The sequence below is a fragment of the Pollicipes pollicipes genome, unplaced genomic scaffold, assembly GCF_011947565.3.
Source record: "Pollicipes pollicipes isolate AB1234 unplaced genomic scaffold, Ppol_2.1 Scaffold_6686;HRSCAF=7923_pilon_pilon_pilon, whole genome shotgun sequence".
Lineage (NCBI taxonomy): Eukaryota > Metazoa > Arthropoda > Thecostraca > Pollicipedomorpha > Pollicipedidae > Pollicipes > Pollicipes pollicipes.
Window position 1 is genome coordinate 37,831,377 of NW_023596921.1, and position 27,141 is coordinate 37,858,517.

The window sequence follows — 27,141 nt, forward strand, 5'->3', positions numbered from 1 at the left end:
CAGGCCGGCGGCTGCCCTGTCCAGCTGTTGGTGCCTGGTGGGTGTCCATAGGTCACCTCGGCGTCCAGGTGGCCCGCGACCGGGCAGCAGCGACTCCCGGCCTCTCCATGCCGCGGAAACAGCGAGATGTCTAGAGAATATACGAGCTAGGGGCATGCCTACGGGTGCCACAGAGAGAAGGGAGCACGGACGCATCGGTTCACTGCATACAAGACGCACACGTGGGGCGCGCCGCCGCCGCCGCCGCAGGCTGCTGCCGGGGCGGCCTGCCGGCGCTGCCGACTCACCGCTCGCTATACCACACCGACTACACGGTCCGACGGACCTCTCTCTCTCTCTCTCACACACACACGGGTGCGCCGTCTAGCCGCTGATAAGGATACCCTGCGGCCCGCGGGCGGTTCATGCACCCCCCCGCGGGCGTACCACGCGCACCATCACAACCCGTCCTGCCTCCGGCCGCCCCACACTCGTCATGGTGGCCAGCCATCTGCATACGTGCACCGTCCAGCTAAAAACGAAGGCCCCGAACGGAGCGCTGTCCAACTAGGGAAGCATGCGGCATGGTGGTCAAGCTAGTGAATGGCGTCTGTCCCATTTGATTCGACTTCGCCGGGGGACAGACGGATCGACGTATCGCTGCATTCGTGGAAAGTCAATGCGAGGCTGAAAATGGATGTCGCTCTGTCCGTAAATTATGACGAATCAATACAAATGGCGCCTACGGTTAGCATAAACTCAGCGTTGCGCTTCGGTGGAGGCCGGGGGAAGCGGGAGCAACCAATCGTCGGCGGGGTGGCGCCTCCACCCTCCGCCAGAGGGCGCTGGCCGGCTATAGCACCGTGCTGGGACTGCCGCCGCTGCGCTCCAGCTCGCCGGCCGGCGTGGCGCGCGCCGAGGCGGAGCGAGCCGCCAGCGGCAGGCCGGCCCCCACCACCGGCGACGGCGTGTAGGAGCGCGAGCGCGCCGACACCGGCTCGAACGGGTCACGACGGCCGGCTGCCGGCCGCTCGAACTCCATCGTCGACGACTGCGTCAGACAGCCGGAGTCCCGGCCGCCGGACGCCGCGAACGGGTCGCTGGCGCCGAACGGGTCGGCGCCCCAGAACGGGTCGGCGCCGGCGAACGGGTCGGCGCCGGCGCCGTCGAACAGGTCGGCGCCCGGGTCGGCGGCGCCGAACGGGTCGGCGCCGGCGAACGGGTCGTGCGCGGAGAACGGGTCAGAGATGGCGAAGGTCGGCGGCGGCGGCGCGGGCGACGTTGGCGCCGACCAGGCGTCGCCGGAGCCGCTGGTGAACTGCAACACGAGGCGCGGCACTCAGCGTCGGCGGCGGACCAGGCGGTTGACACCCCAGACACCGAACGGGCCCCGGTGGCGCGGTACCACCGCAGGGGGCGTCGCTCAGGCGAGCCCTGCATCCGGGCCACGCTGACAGCGACGGCTCGTCGGCCACTGTGACTAAACGGCAGGTCATTGGACGGGAACGCACGTCACGAGCTGGTCACGGATGTCGAATTGACAGAGGCCACCGACAAGGTCACGCCCGACCACTGCTCATCGCTCCCGCATTGTTGCCGCCGGCACACAAGTGCTGGTCGAGGTGTCACACAAAAAGGTACACTTCTTTACAAAACACAGTGTGTTTTGCGTCACGACTCCCACACGAAAGTGATGTAGCCTCCGTCCTAGCGAAGTTCCCCATCATGCATTCACCAAGTGCAGGCGACACGTGTTTGTAGGTAAAGCACATGCATATTGGTGCTGCAAACAGCACCCAGTGCAAAACATAAAGGCTACGATCAGCACAAAACCATTCCAAAAACAGAACTAACGATCTATGACGCGTTAGGAACTGAGCGGGGGACATCGCAGCGTGGGAACGCGACGTGCGGCGCGCCGGTCCTGGCAGTGCGCCGCGCGGCGCGCCACACGCGGCGCCACGCGTACGGGCTCGATTAGCGGCGCCAGTACACGCTGTGGTGCACTGACTGAGGCCGGCCCTCTAACCTCTACAAGCGATGAGTCACTACTCTTTACGAACTACCACTCCGCACAACACACGCAGCGTGCGTTGCCGCATGCTGCACGCGGGCTCAGTGAGAACGGCGGTGACTGGCGTGGCGCGCTCGGCGGTGACGAGAGCGACTCGCTTGGGGCGGGGGCGAGGTCATAGCCAGGGCACACGTGACCGCGCCGCCGCGCCGCCAGCCCGTCTGCTCCGCTGGTCACAACCAAACGTGCCGCCGCTGCAACCATGCACCGTGTACGTCGGGAGACGGTGCGAGCAAGGAACGGGGCTCACACGGCGGGAGACCGGCATGGCTCAGACGGCGGAAGACCGGCATGGCTCAGACAGAGGAACACCGGCATGGCTCAGACAGCGGAAGACCGGCATGGCTCAGACAGCGGGAGACCGGCATGGCTCAGACAGAGGAACACCGGCATGGCTCAGACAGCGGAAGACCGGCATGGCTCAGACAGCGGAAAGACCGGCATGGCTCAGACAGAGGAACGCCGGCATGGCTCAGACAGCGGGAGACCGGCATGGCTCAGACAGCGGAACGCCGGCATGGCTCAGGCGGCGGGAGACCGGCATGGCTCAGACAGCGGAACGCCGGCATGGCTCAGGCGGCGGGAGACCGGCAATGGCTCAGACGGCAAAGAGGCCGACAGGATTAAAACAACGGGACCAGCAGGATTGATACGGTTGGAGACCGGCAGGGTTCAGGCGGCAAGAGATGGCCAGAATTTAGACGACGGGAGACCGGCAGGTGAGGAGAAATAATAGCGAATGGAAAGAGGGAGTGAGAGGAAGATCAAACAAAAGGAAGATGAAGTTAGCCAAGAGACCGTGACAAAGAGCGGAAAAGAAAGGAGGGCGAACGGAGGGGACTGTTGTGCACAGCGTGAGCAAAAACTAGCGCAGATCTTCACGACACTCAAACGGCGGGTTAAAGCGAAGTACAATACCTGGAGCGACAGCTAGTCGCGTCCAAGGTGTGAGTAGCATGTCACTGGAAGGCAACACGGCTGTTAATGGGATCAGGCAGACGCAACAAACGCACCAACCACCTCTTCCACCACCACTACCGTACGCAGGCACTCGGTTTGCGCCGAACGGGTTAGTCTAGACTGGCTGCAGGGACACGTCTGGGTTAGTCCAGACTGGCTGGAGAGGGACACGTCAAGTGGGCCGCCGTCATCTCCACGCCCTGCTACAGGCAGGGGCGCCACTCCAGGGGCGCCAGTCCACGGCCGCAGGCATGGCTGGTTCCGCGCCCTGTTCAGCGGGGGATGGGAGTGGGGGAGGGGGGGGGCGGCATAAGCACAGCACTCACGTGCAGGCGGCCCGGGCGCCAGCTCGTGACTATTTACTGGGCATACCCGACGCCAGACGGGTGATGGAGATTCCACAAACGGATCCGGCTAATCTCGTCAGAGATTCTTGCGACATCCAGAGTCCAGCACTTTCCCTGAGCGGACGTCAGATTCGGGAAGATGTCTTCTCGGGGCTGTGTCGGCGCCCCGGGTGGCGGGGAATCCAGTCCAGCCCAGCTCGGACCCACCGCGCTCAGCGCCCCCCCCCCCCCACCACCACCACCTCTTCCTCACACCAAACCCCGCGCACCTGGTCGAAGTTGGCGAAGTCGGCGAACCCTCCGGCGGCCACGGCCGGTTCCGGTTTGGCCGCGAACGTGGGCGGCGGCGGCCGGGCCGGCACACTCTTGGGCGGCGCCGGGCGCGGCGGAGGCACCTGGTGGGCAACATACAAATCTGAGTCACGAATTGGCGCCGCCAGCTGGCGCGCGCAACGCCAATGTCGTTGGCAGGGTGCGGAGGAGCGCGAACCCACCGCATGGCCGTCCAACAAACGAGTGTAAATCGCGTGGCGCATCACGAAGCGGCCCCAATGCGTAATGAGGATGAATGAGCAGGCAGTGCATCTGGCGACTAGATCAAAACATGGTCAACGAATGATATCAGCAGGCAGCCGCCCCTAAACCATTAAATGCGATTAAATCAGGAAGACACCTTGTGTGGCCAAGAAAGCTGAACGCGATAACATACGTAACAGTCGTAAAGCAGATGATGAAAAAACTACGCTAGAGCCAGAAGGCAGACACTTTCGGGCACCAGCGACTTTCATCAATGCTCTAAAAAACCTTTCTCGAGAATTTCACGATTCAGAGTCCGCTGACTTGAACTTCACGCGCCAATTCACGGCTTAGTTGCTTGAGAAGTGGTTGGCTATGAATTCAGCCAGGCTGGGCGATTTTCGTTGCCATACTCAATGAATCGCATTGACCTACGGGTTTTACATTCGAGACCTCCGTACTACTGCCCGGGTACTGCGAAAAGCGTTATGCTTTGGCAGACGTTGATTAGATCAACCCAAAAAAATCAATGCACGACCATACCGGCTGCATGGTCCGTTCAATCTCGGTTCAGACAACATCTGGCACCGGAGATTGGTTTCGGAGAAGATAGCGCTGCCTGGTTTCCGGTCCACATTTGGCGATAAGTTGCAGCTATACAGATTCGCCCGCACCGTGCTGCTGGTTCCACGCGAGCATGTGCTCTGGTGCCCTCGATTTGACACCAGCCCTAAACTAACCGGTTTCGCACTAACCGGCAAATAGTCTAGTGCTGCTAATTATTTTCAGGTCTAAGCACGCTGTAATTACGTTTCGTCTACAAAGGATGAACTGCCTGCTAGGTCACGCAATCATCATTATGCTGGTTGCTAAGTAGCTTTCGCTGTTTGTTTAGAAGGCATGTGGTTTTCGCTCTCTGGCCGGAACGCCTGGCGATAACGTCACAGGAGCAATATTTCACAGCATTTCCACATGAACGCCAGACACACGCCTGGTCGGCACATTCCTCTCCTATCCGCAGGGCGCCCCGCCCCCGTCCCCGGCACACGTCAGCGTCTCGCCGGACGCGGCGTCGACCTACCTTGGCGGCCGTCTTCGGGGGCAGCTCGGGCGTGACGGAGGCGGGTCGTGGCGGCGCCGCAGCGGCGAACGGCTGCGCGCCGAACGGGTCGGCGCCGGCCGGCGTCGGCTCGGCCGCCGCCGGCGCCGCGTCCCACGCGCCGAACGGGTCGGCGCCCCAGGCCGAGCGGCCGCCCCCGCCCGACGACGGCCGAAACGGGTCGTTGAAGCCGTTGGCATGGAAGGTGGGCGCGGCCGGGCGCGGCGGCGGCTGTCGCACACGGAGCGAAACCACACTCAGGACGGTGCTGCCCGGGATGGCGCGGTGCGGTTCGCCTCTGAGACTTCCCACCGCGAGTCATCACCTCAGCTGCATCGTTCTGGGTACGCCCATGTCACTTAATAAACTGCCAACGACGTCACTTGTAGGCTGTGACATGAGTTGTGACTTAACATATATGTATATGACGCTGTGGTAATAGCAAAGCAAACAAAAACATACCCGGCCAGCGCACGTCGCAGATATTTTGACAATCTCCGTCAGAACTTCAGCCTAAACCTACCGGCACAACAAACAACAGGTGCAGGGTCGCCGCCTGGCCGCCGGCGGTGACGCTCACCTGGGAGCGCTGCTCCGGCTCCGGCTCCGGCTCCGGCGCGGGCGCCGGCTCCGGCTCCGGGCTGAGCATGCTGCGGATCTCAGTGAACTGCGGGTCGGCGAACGACGTGTCGGCCGGTTGCAGCGCCGAGTCGGGCACGGCCGCGGCGTCGCCGCCCTCCAGCGCCGCGTCCAGTTGGCCCAGCGCCTCCGACATCTGGCGCTGGCTTTCCTCAAGCTGCGTCACCTTCGACTTGGCCTGGGCACGGGCACAGCGGCACGGCAGGGCCGTTACCAAAGCGTAGCCACTTGTGACATCGTCACATCACTAACCGATACTAGCGCTCTGCTTGTCCCGGATGTAGGCAACAGTGGCACGAAGCCGCAAGTCAGCTACGACACCAGGCTGTTTGGGATACAGGAGCAGAGCCTAGCACAGGTGAGGTCTCATCCCCGACACTCTCCGACAGGTCTGGTCCTGCCCACGAGCGCACAGTCTCTCCACCACCGGGCGCTGGCAGCCCCGGCGGCGCCCCCGGCTGCGCGTTCAGTGGCCAGACCGCCCCTCGCTCCGATCCGGCGGCCCGACGCCGGCACGCCGTCAGCTGACCCGACGGCCCGACGCCGGCACGCCGTCAGCTGACCCGACGGCCCGACGCCGGCACGCAGTCAGCCGACTCGGCGGCCCGACGCCAGCACGCAGTCAGCCGACGCCGGCACGCAGTCAGCCGACCCGGCGGCCCGACGCCGGCACGCAGTCAGCCGACGCCGACGGCCCGACGCCGGCACGCAGTCAGCTGACCCGGCGGCCCGACGCCAACACGCGCTCAGCCGACGCCGGCGTTGGCTTCCTATCACAAGAGTACCTGCGTGAGGCCGGCCAACACGGCCACGCCCGTCCCGTGCCGTGACCCTCTGAACTGCGCTACGGCTAGCTCGCGGCCGCCGGGACCGCGCGCCGCGCTGATCCCCGCCGATTCTCCAGCCGTGCCTGGGGCCGGTACCTGGCTGATCTGGAGGGCCGCGTCCTCGAGCGTGCGGGCGATGCGCTCCTGGCGGCTGCTGTTCTCCTGCACCTGCCGCTCCAGCGACAGCTCCTCGTCGCGCAGCTCGCTCAGCTCGCGCCGCTTGTCGCCCAGCTCCTGCTCCTGCGCCACCAGCGACTCCTCCTGCTCCTTCACCTGCGCCTGCAGTCGGTCCACCTGCAGCCGGCGGAGACACGGCACGGCGCGCGTTACATGCTGCGTCCGCGTCCCCGCTGTGAGCTCAGCTCGACTCGCCGTGGCCGCAGCAGCTGTCGGCCACGGCGCTCCTCGCCACTTGGATGCCTGGCTGACGTAGAAGGATGACAAAGCGTGTTTGGGAGCATTGTTTCGTCACGTATTCTGCTCCTGCCGACCTTCTCATTTTCCCTTGACGAACCAATCACACCTCGAAGGAGAGGCGGCCGTAAGGAATTTCATGGTTGTTTTTGTCACAAAGTACATAACCTGATAAATGCTACGAAACTGCGGACGGCAAAAATGCAGGAAGTTTGGATGGTGACCGGCTGTCTTCGTGAACGCAACTAATCAAGAAAGCCCCATTATGAAGCCAATTATGAAGCCAGGTAAAACGCTCAGTTCCGTAACAAGTAAGGTGCCAACGTTGGCAGCTTGCGCAGACTAGCGGCCCAGTGTGCATGCATACCTTTGCAACGGGTTATGAGAGTGGACCCGGGCTGCCACGGGTTACGAGAGTGAACCCCGGCTGCTACGGGTTATGAGAGCGGACCCCGGCTGCTACGGGTTATGAGAGTGGACCCGGGCTGCTACGGGTTATGAGAGTGGACCCGGGCTGCCACGGGTTATGGGGGTGGACCCGGGCTGCTTCGGCCGGGCGTGAGTGCGGGGCGCTAACCTCAGCACCGCACCCGGTGACCCGTGGCAACTGCGCGCGCACCGCATGACTAGGCCCCATTCAACGTCCGCCAAATCAAGCAGATGCGCCAGAAGAAGCCAATGCTGAAGGAATGTACCCACCGGAAACGTCTGATCAACGTGTGAATTGAAGGGGTCCGGCCAGTCAGTTCCCAGCATATCAGCACACAGCCTGCAGCGCTCTACTCACGGAGTCGTGCAATGAAAATGCCAGACATTGCATAATGTTGCATGCATGCATGGCATATGGGGAAGTCGGTGCAGCACCATCACATTCGATGGGAAAAAGGCAGTTACATCACAGGATGAAGCGATGACCTCTGCCTGGCTCAGCACTCTTCTCTTGCCACGCGCACAAGAAGACCGCGGCATTCCCGTGCCGTCTAAACTGAGATGCCTTCATTACACTGCGCACGAAACTTGGCCAACTTTCAAGTCGTGGCACTTTGTTAAGCTGAACTTACCGCTGAATATTTAAGGCCTTCGCGATAATTTGATTACAACGTCCTTGCAATATTACCCGTTGCAGCGCATCTGACAGCTAACGAAAACCATGCGCCAAGATCCACTTTAACTTAATGCATCATCAGCATTTTCGCACGCATCACATGATGAACAGCAGGTACGAGCACCGCTTTCACCAGACTTTTCGTGTGTAACTACACATTTTACCGCGCACTCGGAAGTAAAAAGCCGACGTTCAGCATGTCGTGATTCGGCAAAGCAGCCGAGCTGCGTCGTCTCACACCACTCTTGTGCCGCGGATTAACGAGCAGAACAGCCAGAGCAGCATACGACACGGTACAGAGCTCGAGTGCGGACGCGACTCGGATCCGGCCCCACGGGCGGTCAACGCTCTGGTCAAGCGCCTGACTGCGCTAACTCACTCGGCACATTTTCAAACAGTGCGAACCGGCCGTACACCTTGCGTACGCCCGCCGCCCTCTGGACGCAGCCCGTTTGAGTCAGCGACGGAAGCAGGAGCGAATGAGCAGCAAAACACTGGAAGCGGCCCATTCCTGCGCCCGTGAGCAGCGAGCGCCGACCACCGAAGCCGCACGGGAGGCGCCCGCCTGGCGCCGATCGCCGGCGGCGCGCGCGCGCGCCCCGCATGTCAGCCCGGCCCGCCACCGCAGGGCACTCACCTTCTGCTGCTCGCGCGCCACCTCGTCTTTGGCGGCCAGCAGGTCGCGTTCCAGACCCTTGGTCTGTGCGGCACAACACGGGTCAGGTCCACGAGAGGCGGCCAGCCGGCCGGCGGCCCCCAGGGCGGGGCGGGGCGCGGCACCCCACACGCCAGCATGTGCGCGCCCGGCCGGCCGACCAACAGGCCAAGCAACAGCGCAGCCGGCCGCTACCGGGTTCGGCCAGCACACCAACCAAGCGAGCAGGTGTCCTCGCCCAGCCGGCCTCTCCACAACGGCTCGGTCTGACGTCACTCACAAGCGGGCCATCCGTCTGGAGGAACGGCCGGTGGAGCCTGACGACGAGATAGCTTCCATGCCACATTGGACTGCGTTCTCCGTTTACGGATGGGTGAATACTAAATGTCTGCCCTTATTATCCATGGCAAAATCCAACCGTTGTGAAGAGGCCGTCTGGTGAAACATAACCTTACAATACATACCAAACTGAAGGCAATCATTAAACGAAAGCAAATCCTGCTCTATAAAAAATAGTCCGTCAATGCACTACACATCCTTAAATGAAAGTGGCGACGTAAAATAACGGTGTCGTGTCCAAACGAGTTTCATATGCGGCACCTATAGCTCTAGTCAACAGCTCTAGTACAGGTTATTACATTTCCAGCCCACGTGGGTGTGAACACTGCACCGCACTAACACAGACCATCCACAGAGCATGCGCCTGCCACCCCGGAGGGCCCGCCTAGATCTCGCCGGTTGCCACCTGGTGTTGAAGCCAGCAGCCAAATGGTCAACGAGGGGAAAGCCATAAAGATTCTGACGATGACACTACGGGACAGCAGCCAAATGGTCAACGAGGGGAAAGCCATAAAGATCCTAACGATGACACTACGGGACATCTGTTTACCAAACATATTCGTGCAAGGAGATTGCAAAGCACGCAAGTTGGAATTGATAATGAAACCAGTCTATTTCCCAGAGACGAATTTCGAAAGGTTAGCGCGTTAACGAATGGGCTATGACATAAGTTACAGAAAGGCGAAGAAGACAACTCATTGCAGCAGAGCACCGCAAAAATTAAAGCTCGATCGAGTGCTGTCAACAGTGGCCCTGCCGTTATTCATGTCAGGCACACAGCACAGCAGATTTCACCCAAACTACCCCTGAGCAGGCCTGTTTGGCACCCGCCAGTCCTGTGCAGCTGTCCGCTATTTACACCATGCATGGTAGATACACTGCATGCTGGGGGGAGGGAGGGAGAGGGACAGCACCTGGCTGGCGAGGTCGTCCAGCTTGCCGGCGGCGGCGCCCTTCTGGCCCTCCAGCTGCTTCAGTGTGGCCGCCAGCGTCTCCAGCTCCCTCTGCAACGTCCCGGGACGGTGACCACGACTGGTCCAAGCAGCGACTCGCCCTCGGTGCCGCCACGATCGGCGCTCCGGCATCTGCGCTCCACTGGCATCGATAGTAATCGACCAGCCGACTCCCCGTGATGATGATAACGCTGCTTTGGGCTTAACGGCACGCCCACTAACCCTGGTCATATGGCGCCCATGTCGGCTCCTGTGTATCTGTGTACACACCACAGGAAGAATTGCAACTGGTGGAAATCTAGCCACTGTCCGGGCGCCTCAGCCCACAACATTCGTCCGGACTTCTGTCGCACGGCCGGATTAAATCTGCTCACAACAATGTCAGGAGGTAAACGGCCATCACATTTACCGGAGATAAAAAATGGTTTGCAAGGTCAACAAACCGCCTGACGTTATGCTGTAAGCCAGGAAAACCACATGCTTTAACACGCGCCCCGGTGGCCGGTTGTATACCCTTCGGTCGGGTGGGGCGGGAAAGTCAAGTTGACCCCGCACTGAGATCTCAAAAAAGCTAAAGGAGCTAGAGGCACCAAATTCACAAGGTGCGTTGGCCTCTATGTGAAAACACTTGTGTCGAAATTTGAGGCTCCTATGCCATGACCCTCGGGTCAAGTGTCAGACGGGATCAAACGTCAGATTGGCGTCCAAAACGCCAAGCCTCATGAAACCACCTTGTACCTGTCTGTCTGTCTGTCTGTCTGTCTGTCTGTCTGTCTGTCTGTCTGTCTGTCTGTCTGTCTGTCTGTCTGTCTGTCTGTCTGTCTGTCTGTCTGTCTGTCTGTCTGTCTGTCTGTCTGTCTGTCTGTCTGTCTGTCTGTCTGTCTGTCTGTCTGTCTGTCGTCTGTCTGTCTGTCTGCCTGCCTGCCTGCCTGCCTGCCTGCCTGCCTGCCTGCCTGCCTGCCTGCCTGCCTGCCTGCCTGCCTGCCTGCCTGCCTGCCTGCCTGCCTGCCTGCCTGCCTGCCTGCCTGCCTGCCTGCCTGCCTGCCTGCCTGCCTGCCTGCCTGCCTGCCTGCCTGCCTGCCTGCCTGCCTGCCTGCCTGCCTGCCTGCCTGCCTGCCTGCCTGCCTGCCTGCCTGCCTGCCTGCCCTGCCTGCCTGCCTGCCTGCCTGCCTGCCTGCCTGCCTGCCTGCCTGCCTGCCTGCCTGCCTGCCTGCCTGCCTGCCTGCCTGCCTGCCTGCCTGCCTGCCTGCCTGCCTGCCTGCCTGCCTGCCTGCCTGCCTGCCTGCCTGCCTGTGCCTGCCTGCCTGCCTGCCTGCCTGCCTGCCTGCCTGCCTGCCTGCCTGCCTGCCCTGCCTGCCTGCCTGCCTGCCTGCCTGCTGCCTGCCTGCCTGCCTGCCTGCCTGCCTGCCTGCCTGCCTGCCTGCCTGCCTGCCTGCCTGCCCTGCCTGCCTGCCTGCCTGCCTGCCTGCCTGCCTGCCTGCCTGCCTGCCTGCCTGCCTGCCTGCCTGCCTGCCTGTCTGTCTGTCTGTCTGTCTGTCCTGTCTGTCTGCTTCTGTCTGTCTGTCTGTCTGTCTGTCTGTCTGTCTGCTGTCTGTTATATACATATATATATATATATATATATATATATATATATATATATATATATATACCCGTTCTAAGCAAAATCCCTTTGCTTTTCTTTTCAAGTCGGTGACCCTTTTCAATTTTAAAACGTCATGGTAACCACAATCCTATCAATTGGTTTCAATTTGATATTTGAATAAGCACCAAGGATTACGATAGTTTGTACGGTTACGGTTGTGCTGATAAGGCGTGGCTACGCCGCTGCGTTCAAAAACCATTTTGGAAAAACCGTCGGGGAGGGTTATAATCCCCATCTGAGGGCGTATTAAACATTCGTTTCTTGAAATGCCCTCACAAATCACTTAAACAATATATAGAGTCATAGTGTGAGCAACTTTAGAATTAAACAAAGATGTCCGAAACGTTCAAATGAAAGGATGACAGAATTATGAGTAAAATGATGAAATGATGACAGCTGCAAATGAAAGATGTTCGAAGCCGTGTTCGCATCGCAGATGTCTGTATGTCAAAATCCGTGATTGTTGATGCGCATCACGCTGACGCTCCAAAATGCCGCTGATGGGACGTCCAAATGTCCATACACGGCAATGCTCCAATAAGCAAAAATTCGCGCCGCAGAAATTCGTCAACGTGTAGGTTTGTAGCCCAGACGGCCGTACACGCAATAGTCATATCCGTTAATGTTCGCGGCGCAGACGTCCATGGCCGATCATGTTCGAACTGCAGATGCTCATGTAGCATGTTCGTAGTCGCAATTGTCCGTAAGGTAAGCGCCCCAAAACGACACTTGAACGTGACGTGGATAGCGGTGAGACACAGTCGTGGGATCTGTCTCCTCGGAGCATGGGACAGTTTTTGCATCAAACGTCTGGTGTTTCGTCTGCGCAGGCCACCATAGCATCCGTGCGTCCTCAGGGTCCTGACCCCTCCCCTCCCCGTCACCCCGCGATTTCTGGTCGTGGCTCGGTGTGCAAAAGCTCGGTGTATAACCGGCACACACTGCGGGTACCGAAGCAGCCGAACGTCATGTGTGATCTGGTCCAGTTTAGGTAACGGTAACGGCGGCATCGGCACCACATAACCTCTACCCGTCCCAAACATCTGAAAATTGCATCGCGGAGCTGCAGTGAAAGCTTTTCATAAAGTAGAACGCGACAAGACATTGTGGCATTGTCTTTTGCGTTCATAGCCGCTTCCGCTGACGTGTTTTGTGTGATCCCCAGGACCCTGCTATTATCTGTCGGTCTCACGAGCATCTGTCATAACAACAATACCCCACGAACATCTGTTATGAGAACATCTCCATTAAGAAGCCGAGCGCTGACGATCAAGTGCAAGGACGAACATCTACGGTTACGAACATTTGCGACACGGACATCAGTGTATGCGAACATTAGAGCTCAACAGGACTTGTGTTCGAATGTTCGCTTACAAACCTCTGCGATGAGAGCATCTGATGATGATTGGGTCTTAAGGGCGCGCTGACTTCCGTGCAATCTATGGTCATTTTGCGCCAAGTGAGAACATCTGCCTGAGGAACACTCCTCCGGTCAGCCATGTCGGAGGGATGAGCAGGATATCATACAGCAAGCGACAGCGGGTCAACACCGGGCTGGCACCTGCAGTGTGGAAGCCTCCGAGTTTTTGCTCTTGATCTGGTCTTCCTTCTGCGATATGTCCACCTCCAGCTGGCCCTGCTCCGACATCAAGCCCTGGATCTCCTTATGCATCGCCTCCAGCTCCGGATTATCGTACGTTGGTCCGGTCTCCTGCAACGGCGGGGCATGTCAGAGCACCGAAAGATCGCGCAGCAACACTGCGGAACAGACGCAGTTCCACCCAACCACCCAGAGCTAGGCGCCGCGTGCCGTGGCTGTCGCCTCTCCCGACAGCCGGCCATCCCAGGCGACCCCGCTCACTGACCTCGCACAAGATGCCCGGGTCAAAGCTCTTGTAGCGCTTCCTCCTGAACTTGAACATGTCGGCGCGGCGCGGTCTGTGCGACTGCCGACCCCACTTCGGCCCGTCCTGTCCGGCCGGTGGGCGCTATCGCCGGACGCAGACGGGCGTTCGGCGCCGGAGCGTCCGGTCCGGCCAGATGTGGCCCCCCCCCCCCCCCCCCGCCCCTCCCCCGTGTGCCGATCTTAGGCACCCCTCTGCGACGCCGGCCGCACGGGCCGCGAGACGCGCCACAGGGCTGGGCAGCAAGCGGTGATACACGCGTGAAACGGACCAACCAGTCCACAACAGCAGCGATGCATTATTCCTTTCGCGCTTTCCGTTAAAGCATTAAAAATGTGCGCGTAATGACGACAGTGCACCTGAAGCATGGAACCCCAATAAAAAATAAGCTAAAACAAAACAAGCTCCCAATAACTGATCCACCATAGCTCCGTGGTAGACAAGATCCATAAGTGCGTGATTACTTTCATGAATCAGATTCTGCAAATCATAAAGATTACCGGTCATCTGTTTTGAAAGCACGAGCCCGTCTAAAAATTAACTGTTCTGGTAACGCGAAACCAACGAATAATAAAACGATCAATTCCAGCACGAATTCAGTAGCTTACACGGAAGCTTAGGTTGTCAAGCTTTCTGTCTCCCTGGAGTTACGGAGAACCCGCGCCCAGCGCGGCCTGATATTATTCTGAACACGGACACGGTGTTGACACACTGTGCCGACTGTAAGCGACGAGCTAGTCTCACGCCGCTCAGAGGATCGCGCGAGAGCTTGCCATCCTAATACCGTGCAGAGCTGCTTCGGTGAAGCCGCAGCGGCGCACCCGGGCATGGGCGTTTCAGCCGAGCTGACTGCGCCGCCCACGACGCCCCAGAAGCTGTCAGCGTTGGTAATGGGACTGCTCGTGCTCGTCACATCGGCAGGAGCCCATCCAATGCTCGACGCCATCACCAACTGGGTTGCCAAGGCTGGACAGACCAAACTCGGTACGAGCACCGTAGTCCACGCTGTGAATGTAGCTGAGGGTTCCGAATGTGCGAATATGATTGTGTCTGCAGCGATGGCTCGTCAAACGCTCGCCAGTCGCTCGCGTTGACGGCTACGGCCAGTCTCTGGCGGCAGGGCAAGGTGTGCTGGAGTCGTTCTTTTCCGGCGGACAGCTGAAGAGCGACGAGACTACCGAAGACCCCATGGAGTTCGACAAACAAATCTGGCTGCAAGAGACAGGTTAGCGAGATGGCACAAGTGTTTACGTACGTGAGCGCTTGCCTGCTCAAAGCGACTCGGAATCAACCCAGCAAACATTAGCGAATCTGTCCCAGATAATCCGAGATCAATTCGAACCGGGGAGGGGGACGCGACGGTATCGTTCCGCATACGCAGACGAAGTTTGCCAATCCAGTCCCGCGCGGCCGCCTCTGCGCTCTCCCCACCCGTCGCCCTGCACCCGCTCTGACCGGCGTGCGCGGCGCGCGCCAGGCCAGGTGAAGGCGCGTCGGTTCGTGTTGAACCAGCGCGAGCGGGGCGACTACATCCTCAAGTTCCGGCGGTACTACCGCTGCCTGTCCGAGAAGCGGAGCAGCCAGCAGGGGGTCCGGCCTGCCGCCCTCGTACTCAAGGCCGGCGCCTCAGCCAGGTCAGCGGGGGGAGGGGACGGGGGTGGGGGGTGGGGGTGGGGGCAGCACCCAGCAGGGGGTCCAGCATGCCGCCCTCGTACTCAAGGCCGGCGCCTCAGCCAGGTCAGCGGGGGGGGGGGGGAGGGGAAGGGGAGTAGTACCCAACAGGGGGTCCGACCTGCCGCCCTCGTTCTCGAGGCCGGCGCCTCGGTCCCGTCAGCGGGGGGGTGAGGGCTGGGACGGGGAGCGGAGTGCATCTCTCGGGCCCATGCCAGAGTCGCCTCCCACCACAGGTGTGCATGGGATCAAGGGGTGTGCCTATGAGCGACGCAGCGGCGACTCGGGGGAAAACGCACGCCCATGCAACGGATTAAATGAGGAAACGTCCCAGGTGAAATATTTTCCGGGGTCACCTGTTGCAAGTTATGCTTATTGCGAAGTGTGCGAACACAACGAGAGGAATAATGGCAGCTTAAATACGTACGGACCGAAGTCTGGTACCGGCGAAAAAAACGGAATTTTAAACAATGGTCTGAAAACGACGATGACTGCCTTCCCTTCTGTGATCAACACAGTGATCAGAGATCAACTTACGCCCGCCACCGAAGGCCCTCCCCCTGCCCCGTCCCCTCCCCAGCGGACCGCCACACCGGCGACAGTGCGTCACTAACCCGCCACACCGGCGACAGTGCGCCACTGACCACCACACCGGCGACAGTGCGTCACTAACCGCCACACCGACGGCAGTGCGTCACTGACCGCCACACCGGCGACAGTGCGTCACTGACCGTCACACCGGCGACAGTGTGTCACTGACCACCACACCGGCGACAGTGTGTCACTGGCCGTCACACCGGCGGCAGTGCGTCACTGACCGCCACACCGGCGACAGTGCGTCACTGACCGCCACACCGGCGACAGTGCGTCACTGACCGTCACTGACCACCAAACCGGCGACAGTGCGTCAATGACCGCCACACCGGCGACAGTGCGTCACTGACCGTCGCTGACCACCAAACCGGCGACAGTGCGTCAATGACCGCCACACCGGCGACAGTGCGTCACTGACCGTCACTGACCACCAAACCGGCGACAGTGCGTCACTGACCGTTCGCCCGCAGTGCCGAGTGCAAGGTGTGCCAGTACCCGAGCCGCGGCGACAGCAGCATCTGGCGGCGGGTCCGCTTCACCGAGACCGCCACCGAGGACGTACCCATCGACATGGACCACTTCATCGTGTCGCCCAGTATGAAGCTGACCATCCAGAGCGCCATCCCCTCGGACGCCGGCATCTACATCTGCCAGAACTTCTACACCATTCACGCCATTTACAACGTCGACGTCGTCAGCTTCTTCGGCGCCAAGACGGTGGGTCGAAGCCTCACTCGTTTACATGAGCCATTGGGTGTCATCCACTACGCTTGGATGGCATCCAATGGCTCACGCCTAGACCAACAACCGAAACGAATGATAAGAATCAGTGTTGTGGGCGAATTACCATACTTTCTCAGTTGGGTAGCGGAGCTGGTCTACCCTAGATAGCAAAAACTGTATTTAGTCATCTTTTAATACTGAATCATTTACGAGATGATTAAAATATTCAGTAAGTTTACGAGGTTAACGGAACTACAAGCAAATGTGTTTGATTTCTTTTCCATAATTATTGTTTCGCTCACTTCTCCAAAAACTTTGACTTTCCCTTATTAATGGTGGAATTTTAAATCAATATATGCATAAAAGCTCGATCCTTCTTCATTAAATCTCCAACCGCATCCACCCCGGGAACGTGGCCAGGGGGGGGGGGGGGAGTGAAAGGATCATGCACCGCCCTCTCCCGAACCAAAAGGTTGTCACTAGCACTGGCCGATAACGTAGGATTTGGTCCAAACTCCTACGACTCCAGAGCAAGTTTTACATTCCCCTCCCCTTATGGAAAGTTTGGCTACGTGTCTCCATCCAACCGCTGACTTTATCCACCGGATCACAACTAACTGACAAACGGGTGCCAGCTCCAAACGTTCCTTGGGTCGGTTTCCAAGTGGGCCGCGACAACAGCCCCAGACGGCCGGCGTTTTCTCCGGCCCAGCCACCAGCACACCCTCCCACGGTGGGCCAACCGCGTCGCCCGCTATTGGCGGCGCGAGCGCGCGTCTGCGTGCGTCGGGCGCTGAAGCGGCACGCCACGCCGCCAGGTGCACGCGCGCAACGCGCCGGCCGAGCCCAAGGCGACGCCTCCGGTCAATCTGGTCGGCCACAACCTGCGCGTCTACACGGAGTGGAGCCAGTGGTCGTCCTGCAGCCGCTGCGACCGGGTCAGCGCACCAGCTGGCGCCGGACCGCCGGGCCGCCGGCTGCTGCGCCCGGCCGCGCGCCCCACCAGCCCCCGACCTCGGGACGGAAGGCAGCTCCCCCACTGCGGTGTGGAGGGCTGTTTGTGGTGCTCGCACCCCTCCACCTCACATCCGTCTCATGCGGCCGCGTGACGTTCAGCCACCACGCCACTTTGCTTGGCAGCTGAAGAACACGCGTGACCCGTTTGGAAAACTGCCATGGGAGGCATCTGATGACGTCATAACAGGCCCATGTCATCGCCACAGTGCTCGATAGTCAGCACGTCAACAAGCGCACGACCAAAGTTGCGACCAACAGCTGATCAGTGACTGCCTGTAACCGTCGCCGCCGCGCCAGTCAGTCACCCTCACAGCATCCCGTCCGTCTGTCGGCAGGTGGGCAAACGCTTTCGATCGGGCATGTGCTTCGTGCGGCCTTTTGACCCCGCGCAGCCCATCCGACTGCACCCCGGCCAGGAGAGCAAGGTCACCAGTGAGTGGATCCTCCCGCCCCTGGCGGGCACGCCGAACTGGCACACGCCGGTCCGGTCCCTTCCGGCCATTCAAAAACGCTCGGTTGGCTACACCCAGTGCGTAATGCGCCACAAGGGGGCTAGATGTGGCTTGCAGTGCTAGCTTAACCACCAATTCCACAACATGTCACTCCCAGCCCTGCCAGCAGGTCCCCTCTGTTGTGGCGCGCACCGATCGGCGCGGAGATGAGCAGCTCTGAGGGATCACGCCACCGGGGGGACCACATCCCCCCCCCCTCCCCCTCTGGCGTGGCGCACACCGATCGGAGCGGAGATGAGCTGCTCTGAGGGATCACGCCACTGGGAGGACCACACTAATCTCCGTCGCGCGCGTGTGACGTCACCGGCCGGCGCCGTTGCAGTGTCGGCGTTCGAGCGGTTCCCGGACGGCCTGCCGTGTCGGACTCGGCTGCTGCCGGACGACCTCCGCGACCTGCACGACGTCGGCGGCCGCGCGCCCGAGCGCGAGGTCCGCTACTGCAAGGTGCTCACGCGGCCGGCGCCTGGCTCGGCGCGCGGCGGCGCTCTAATGCGCGATCTGCCGCACGTCCTTCAGCAAGGGTTACGCTCTCCCATTAGGGTCAGGATGCGTGTTAGCAATGCCGCAACCCGTGCGCAGTCTGTCAGGACCCACAAGACCCAAGCGCAATACGCAAGAGCCGTTATCATGTGGAGCAACACGCTGACATCCAAACTCTCACTCGCAGGTGCCGTGCCCAAATACCCGCATTTGGATTGTACGGGATTCATTCGGAAATGTTCGCGAATTATGGAAGAAGAACAATAAGACAGCGGTGGAAGCCCTAGAGGCGCCGCTCACCAGCTACGTCCGCCGCAGTACCGTTTACACGAAGACTGGCAAGAAGATTCGTATCGTGTGCAAGGGGTGAGTGCGGTATGAGTGTGCAATGCATGCTGCCATCACCACTCCACGCAAACCAGGACAGCGACAGGGCGCTTTCGCCGCCGACGTGAGCATCATACACGATAATAAGCTTAACGTTCTGCGCGAACTGTTGGTAACGCTGCGCCGCCTTTTGCCTCGGAACTGCTTCGACACGGGACACGTGGCAGGCGACGCTGGTTCAGACAAAGCCCTGTACTCCCATAGTATTAAGACGGCGGCCGCAGCTTGGTTGACACTTTCCAAAACATGGGAAATCCTTATGGTAATTTGTGCTTTCTGGGGTTTTTCTTCCTAAGCATCGCCATGAGAGGGGGCGATAGAATACGCCCAAAAGCATGAAGGGTGACATGCCTGCTCCAACGCTCTGTGTAATCCTCACGAGTCGGCCTTTCGCCGCATATAAAGCCATTAGATTCCAACGGAGCCAGAGCCCTCCCTGCCATCACGCGGCGACAAGTCAACCCGCACACTTCGTCAGAAAGACTGACGGAAGACACAACTTCTCCCACCGAGATGCAGCCGTCACCGTCTATGCGACCCAACGTCAACGGGTCAGTCAGCGATAGTCCGTCGCCTCCTTCCCCGAATGTGTAGACTGCCGTGCCCCCTCCCCCACCGTCACGTGTCGGGGCAGCCCCGTGTGCCACCTGTACGTCTGTGTGCGCGCCAGAGCCGACCTGAGCAAGGTGGTGCAGTGGCAGCGTGCCGGCCGCCTCCTCGACCCGGTCGCCCTATCGGCGCGAGACCAAGGGGCGCGTCTTTATCGATATCAACAAGGTGGTGCACATCCGACGTGCCGCGCTCCAGGACTCGGCTCTGTACACGTGAGTGAGCCGGCGACGCGGCCAGAGTCGAGCAGCGCCGGGGCGCGGTCCGTACGCGTCAGGCCGCGCCTCTGACGCGGCCCGACAAAAGGGGCTTCTCGTCTGACCAATGCCAGGCGCTGCTCTACGCCAGAACTGTACGAATGTGGTGAGCTATGTAGACACGGAGCTTTGCGTTTCGTTCACATGCAGCCAAAACGTTGAACACGGACAAATAAATCCCCATCGTCCATTTCACGCACCAAAAGTGAAGGAGCCACTGGAAGTCTCCCAACCCCTTCCCGCCCGCGGTCCTTCCATGCGAGTCTTTTCTTATGTGCCCCAAATGCGCAGTTTTAACGGCCATCTTCCACCACATACTCGCACACCCAATGAGACCTCTATCGTCATCAGATTGCGCAATGCTCATACGCGTTCTCCACAAGTCCGCCGCATTTCGATGGGACTTGAGCAAACAGCGGTAGAGGATAACACATTTCGGCCAGGCCCGTGCACATCCGAGCCACGGGTTCAGCAATCTGGATGTGCCGTTCCCAAACCCCGGCTTCCAGGTCTCGTGTGATAACCCCCCGGCTCTATCCCCCCAGGTGCTGGCAAAAGGACAACATGGTGGCGTCCGTCAACTTAGTGGTGGAGTACAACGTGTTCTTCAAGTACAAGGAGTACATCGTTGTTGTTGGCATCAGTTGTCTGGCGCTCGGGATTGGTGGTGCACTTTTGTACATGTGTGTGAAGGGCTGCGTTAAAAAGTGTGGAGGTGGAAAGAAGAAGCCAAAAATGATTATAGGAAAAACGTAGCGTCAAGTGGAACCGAATTTTGGGCGTTGTAACCAATAAATGAATACCAAAAGCTCTTGCCATAGCGATGGATGATAAAAATCGGTCGCCGAGGCTGTGGAGCTATTGAGTCCATTCAGTCGTGAGCAAATGGCCAATCGGCTACGTCCAAACGACGTGCCGCTGAAAACATGCCACTTTAGGGCACAGGAGCATTGATCCGGTACAATAGCTTCAGCAGTTTTTAAATAACGAGAATCGGTCTGCACAGACCAGCGATAATGCTCTATCGACAGCTCATACCCCGCCCGTGCTCGTGCGATTCTAACACATCCGCATTAAACCCCAGCTCGGGGTCACCCGCCTCGCCCTACTACCACCAGTTCCCTCCCGTCCAGCGGCCTCCAGCCCCTCCCAGCCCAGCCAGCGGCGGTGGCGGTCACTGACCAGCGGCGGCGGCGGCGCCGGCGGCTCCTGGCCGGGCTTGGGTCGCAGCGTGGGCGGCACCATGGCCGGAGTGAGCGCCGCTGGCGGCTCCACGCCCTGCAGCTTCTGCTGGATCAGGTGCAGCGCCAGCGCGAACTGCTCCCGGTTCAGCTTGCCCGTCTGCTTCATGTCGCAGAGGTTCCTGGCAGGGCGACGCACCCAGTCAGTCACTCAGCGAGGACAGAGGACGGAGGTCTCATGAGACTGCTGACACACACGGATGGCTGGGCAGGGGTGGCTCTGGCGGCTCAGACGGCTCTGGCGGCTCAGGCGGGCGACGCCCGACGCTGGGTTTGACAGGGGTGGTCTGGCGGCCCTGGCTACTCAGGCGGGCGACACCCGGTGCTGGGTTTGACAGGAGTGGTCTGGCGGCCCTGGCTACTCAGGCGGGCGACACCCCGGTGCTGGGTTCAACAGGAGTGGTCTGGCGACTCTGGCGGCTCAGGCGGGCGACGCCCGGTGCTGGGTTCAACAGGAGTGGTCTGGCGGCTCTGGGCGGCTTGGGCGGACGGCGCCCGGTGCTGGGTTTAACACGAGTGGTCTGGCGGCTCTGGCGGCTCGGGTGGGCGACGCCCGACGCTGGCGCTCGGCCACAGCCATAACAAGGGGGACCGCAAAGCAATGATGGACGCCCCCTGCCTGCAGAACGCGACACAGAAACAGGGTACGTGACAGAATACATCAATTAACGGCAGAGTAGTTACACAGCCGGTCGGGAACAACTAGCGCGGAGCCGCCCCAGCTGGCTGACGGACACCGTCTGGCTGGCGGCTCGCGCCCGCTCACACAGTCTGCGGCGGCCAGACTAACCAGATGTGCGCCAGGCAGAGCTGGGGCACGCCCGACTTGAGGAAGATGTCGCGGATCTCGGCGCCGGAGACGAAGCCGTCCTGGTCGAGGTCGGCAGCGCGGAACATGACGTCCGAGCGCGCCTTGTCGCTGGCCGAGACCACCCACTGCTGCTGCGCCACCGGCCGCGCCAGCGGCTGCCCGCACACCAGCCACCCGTCAGCACGTGCAGCAGACGTAACTCGAGGGACGCGCGCTGGGCCGGCGACAGGCCGCGCGCGCGTTTACGTCCACCTGCCTCTTCGAAAACGGCGTAACAACACCCCCAAGAGCCCATCGATAGGCTTCGCCGAAACCGGCCCCAAGTTACAATTATATGTCTATTGTTGATAAATGGGGAGCGCCTTTCCGCACGATAACCTGAAGCACCCAAAGCATATACGTGCACAACATTCCTCGGCGGATTTCGAGGGTTTTGAGAGCTCCAACCACCAGGCATGCAGCCTGGCATCAGAAATACAGCACGCTACCCGTCCACACATTCACACACAGTGCCCTGCACCTGGCCGGCGGACAGGGCCGTCCGCGGCCAGACGCCGAGCCCGTAGCCAGACGCCTGGCGGGTGCCGGCTCACGGCTACACCTCGGGCTGCGGAGCGCGTGCAGCACTGCCAGATCGTCACCTTGATGAGTCCGTCCGAGGTGGGCAACAGGTCCGGCATAGTGCCCAGCGAGGAGCCCCGCTTGGCGGCCGGCAGCAGCTCGGCGGGCAGCGCGGCCGGCACAGCACACTTGGCCAGAGCCTTGTACACCAGGTGCATCGCCTGCCGGGGCACAGCACAGCGCACCGTCAGCCCTGCATGAGCCTGGCATCTCTCGCACTTTATCAACGGTGAAGGTATGTACCATGGGTGGAGGCACGGATACATCAGCAGGGAATATGGTTCGTGAACATTTCGGGGTTTATGCGCGGCACTGCCAGAGGAAACGTTGTGCGTTGTCCTGCTGAGAAGACGTTACGCGTGGTATGGCTGAGAAGGCGTTATATGTGGTATGGCTGAGTGGAGACACTGTGTGTGGTATGGCTGAGAGTAGAAGTTATGCATGGTATGGCTGAGAGAAGACAGTATGTGTGGTATGGCTGACAGGAGGCGTTATGCATAGCATGGCTGAGAGAAGACGGTATGCATGGTATGGCTGGGAGGCATCATCATTTGTGGCATTACTCAGAGACATTCCTCACAAAAAATCCTCACGACATGACCGACATCAAGGTATGCGATTTTTACACACTAAAACATCGATTACTAACCCAAATTCGAATACACAGCCAGCGGGCATCACTCATGAATCTGGATTGTCATGTAAGCCATCACACAGTGCGTGATATACGTCGATGACACCGCAGTTATACCTGCCCGACGGCTACTCACGATTGTGAACTCGTCTCGGTCGAGGAAGCCGTCCTTGTCAATGTCTGACAGGTCCCATATCCGTCCCAGAGTGTCCATCGGCAGCTTCGAATTCAGCAGCACCTCCCGCACCTGAACATTGTACCGAGTTATGGAAGTGAGCATCCAGTCATGATAGCATGTGATCAAACGTGACAATACCCGTCACCCCATGACGTCTATCAACACCAGCTGGTTGAGATCAGATCTCTGGAGTCACCTTATTGCCAGGTAGTCGTTCGTTGATTGGTCCGAGGGAGTTGAAGATCTGGTCGTAGCGCTGCTTATCCTCCGGCTTCACGGTCCAAACAGTGCTCCCGTTGCTGATGGCCGGCGAAAACGAGCCGGCAGGTGGTGGCTCACCCTGAAACCACATATAAGCATCTCATGTTTATACTTCTCTTAACAACTGCTGTCACTGCCGGATGATTGCTTACACTTGAAGTCAGGAACTCCCACTGTTGGTGTTGGTTTTAGCTCAATCAAAATATCACTGCCTTCATTGTTTTCAATGAAATATGGCTGGAAGATGGCCACAAAACACTGCATGAAAAAACATGGCTGCTCGCTATATAAACTCGGCTGACATCTGAGGCTTTTAGGCTCCTGATGAGCCATACACATTGTTTATTCCCACAACACACTCACCATATTTGGAGGAGGGACATTGCTGCGAACATTAGACAAATCCACGTGTTTGGCATTCTGGGCCAGCGCTATCATCTTTAAGGCCACAAAGAACCCAGTTTTATCCAACTGGCCCATACATCTTGAATCTGCTATGTCCCAAATCTGAAACAAAACAAGCTTTTAAGAGCACCCACTGACCAAGCAATGACAAGGACCTGCTGATAGATGCCTTCATATATATATATATATAATATATATATATATATATATATATATATTACATGCTGGGTTTTCTTGGCATTAGCTCAGAAGAGCTGTTTTCTGAAGGCCTACACTGTCCAGCCTACATAATTTTTGCACTGAGTTTGTGCTCAGGAGGCCTATTTCCTAATCTCTTATGTTCACAAGATCTGCCTGCACAAATGCTATCAGGTCAGAATCTGGGAGCACCAAGGCTTCTCAATGCATCCTTCTCATGCAATGCCACAAGCATTACATTAAAAGATCTGGAAACTTGGAGGAGACATTCTCATTCCAACTGACATCCTCATGCCAACTGTGGTGGAGCCAGAACAACTAAGCCTTCAGAACACAGGGTTGTGTCAGTGACGACTATGAAAATGAGCCTTGTGCACCCAGATTTGCTGTAAATATGGTTTTGGAGGCAGCCATTTTAACAGAGCATTATGCAAATGGACCCTCTGAACACTGCCATTCAGAACATAAGCCCTCTGAATGTGGCCTCCAAAACAGAGGCCTTTTGAAAACACATGTTCTGCAAATGAGCCATGTGAATGCAAATGTATTCAACTGGAAAAGCATCATGGAAGAAAATACACTTTCTGAATACAGGCCTTTTGCAATCATCTGTTCAAGTGCAGGCTTTCTGTCAACTGACCCTTAAAAGGTCATTCTGAAATTGTCATTCTAAATTTGGCCATCTCTGCATGGGTGTTTTGAACAGGCTTTCTGAATGCAGGTTGCCTGAGCACAGGCCTTCTGGTAATAAACTGCTGTAACATACACCTTCTCCAATCTGGCTACATGAGGCACGACAGCTTTCTTCACAGCTGGTCCACAGTGATATGATGCCGTTGGCTTCCACTGGCCTCAACACACCACACATGTCAGCAATCTTGCCCTTGCCAGTAAATGAGACCAGTGCTATAATATTGCAAAAGTGAATTTCACTATAAAATAATAACACATAGCACTCTCCACAGTGTTCAAGGTCAACCTGCCATTAGATTTTCAGTTTTTAATTTCAAATAACTTGGAGGCATAACACTAGCCATGTGACTTTTACCTGTCCCAGCACATTATCTTGAAGTCCTGACTTCTTCAGAAACTTGGCTGCATCCAAGGCACCAATAACATTTGTGTGATTTTTATCAATCTGGAAGACGGATTGTGACACATAATGAACAGATCTATGATAGTCACGTAATACAAAACATCACACAATATGGCATATCACAAATGCCATCTCATATGTATTCCACCAAGTCAAGGGCTGAGCCAACTTTGTAAAAGTGGACTGTTGTATTGCACCCTACAGAATAGGCAAGTTCTATCCTCAACACACCAACAGCCATACTCCAATACCATCCTGGTGCATGATGGGCACCTGAAAGAAAGCATGCACTTCTCGCATTTCACACAAAAACAGATGCATCAGCAGGACTGTAGACATACCTGGTTGTACCAGGCTTCATATATGCTAGCATGAGATCCTGCTATCTGAAAAAGAAATGGAAAATTGGTTAAGCAGGATACAAACACTTTTACAAGCCTGTTCTCACGCAGTTTTTGAACAGCAAATGCTATTGGAATATAAATATTCTTACAGGGATCCAATGCCTTAACAAAACATGAATAGGCTAAATTCTTCTGGATTTCACCAAGCTTAAGACTTGGCAGCAAAGCTGCAGGAGTGACATACATTGATATTGGGAGCCCAAAGACAGGGGAAATGCCTTATCACATATTTAGCACACAAATTATCTCAGATTTCAATCACTTTAATACTCTGATCAGTTGGGTAAATTCAAGGGCAGTGGCACGCAATCTGGATGGGTCACAAATATTTGTTTGTGAAGACAGCTTTACAGGAATAGAGACCAAGTGTAGCTGGGGACCACATACCCTACTATTTTAACTGATTTGGGCACAACACCACAAAATGCTTCAACATGAGAAATGGGGTGGCAACCAGATCACCTTCATTTAGCATCAACTCCATTGCTGGTAAAAGTATCTGCCTGACATATTATAATAGTATTTATAACCTTATGGATAAGAAATTCAACCATTTTAAACTTGGTATCATGAAATGATAAGGCCAAAGAACTTGTAATTTATGTTTTACACATATATGTCTATCATTTATATATATATATATATATATATGTATATATATACATATATATATATATATATATATGTGTGTGTGTTTTATAAGTTTTCCCATCTAACATTATAATTTCTTGTTCCAGGTACCTAACACAGCACAGATTAAGATTTCATCCAGAGAAGAAATCCCCTAGCTCTATGTTGCTGCATCTATCTGCAATCAACGTCTCAAGTGGAAGCACCGAAAGCACTCAAGGTTTATGCTTGGTTCCATATTACATGTGATGCACTTAGTCCCACTGAATGAGTGACACAACAAAATTTGCTCTACTGCTTTGCACTCCTCAGTGTGAAACTGCCCTTTTGAACTCCTACTTACTCCATGCAACATAGTTAATGTTCTGGTAGTCAGCTTGAGCACTAGAAAAACAAAATTGATCCAGTAAACTCCATGATCTATCATGGAGCTCTAAATTGACCCCCATAGAATTGAAGCAAATTTCACCTTGATAGCTGGGTGATTTGGGCCTGTATTCTCCAGGCCCTACCATGTCTGTGCCAGTGCTCAGTGGACATCATTAGTATTAAGCATTGAGATCATGGCCATTGATAACAAAATGTAATTATTAGTACCAATTCCAACATACATAGAGGTTGACAGGAAAGGCCAATTAGGGGGAAACACACACCTATCTTCTGCAAGCTCCTACGTCAATTCCATGTGGTGAATGAAACATGCCAAAATTATACTTAGCCCATTCACTATATAAGCATCCCAAAAAACGGTGGCAATTTCAACCGCTTATTAATCCACGCTTCCAGCTTGCACAGCACGCCCCCGCTACACAAAGTTAGGAACACTTCCAAGTTCATTTCGCACAATACAACCGCCTTTGGATTCGAAATACCTCATCCGGTGTCATGCCTGCGCTCCCAGCTCGAACATCCCACACCACACGCAACTATCTCAACGAACGAGGCCTGTGTGATGC

The 27,141-nt window shown here is 57.4% G+C and overlaps 1 protein-coding gene across 1 annotated transcript; it reads right to left on the reverse strand.

The window, feature by feature from the left end:
* Positions 1–363: 363 nt before the first annotated feature.
* On the reverse strand, positions 364–27,141 carry LOC119108275 (epidermal growth factor receptor substrate 15-like 1). Its single transcript, XM_037231854.1, has 20 exons — positions 27,058–27,141; positions 25,493–25,537; positions 25,104–25,193; positions 23,816–23,959; positions 23,388–23,531; positions 23,150–23,260; positions 22,400–22,540; positions 21,738–21,913; positions 20,889–21,069; positions 13,114–13,263; positions 9,869–9,958; positions 8,598–8,660; positions 6,538–6,735; positions 5,556–5,792; positions 5,072–5,206; positions 4,958–4,981; positions 3,630–3,755; positions 1,161–1,297; positions 968–1,079; positions 364–384 (listed from the first exon to the last, which is right to left on the reverse strand). The coding sequence occupies exons 1-20, from the start codon at positions 27,070–27,072 to the stop codon at positions 364–366; spliced, it is 2,340 nt and encodes a 779-aa protein (XP_037087749.1). The 5' UTR covers positions 27,073–27,141.

Coding starts and splice junctions, on each gene's coding strand:
- LOC119108275 (XM_037231854.1), bottom strand. Junction 21,070..21,737: donor CTCTGCCTGGCGCACATCTG/GTTAGTCTGGCC, acceptor TCGCCCTGCCAG/GAACCTCTGCGACATGAAGC. Junction 9,959..13,113: donor CGGAGGCTTCCACACTGCAG/GTGCCAGCCCGG, acceptor GGGACGTTGCAG/AGGGAGCTGGAGACGCTGGC.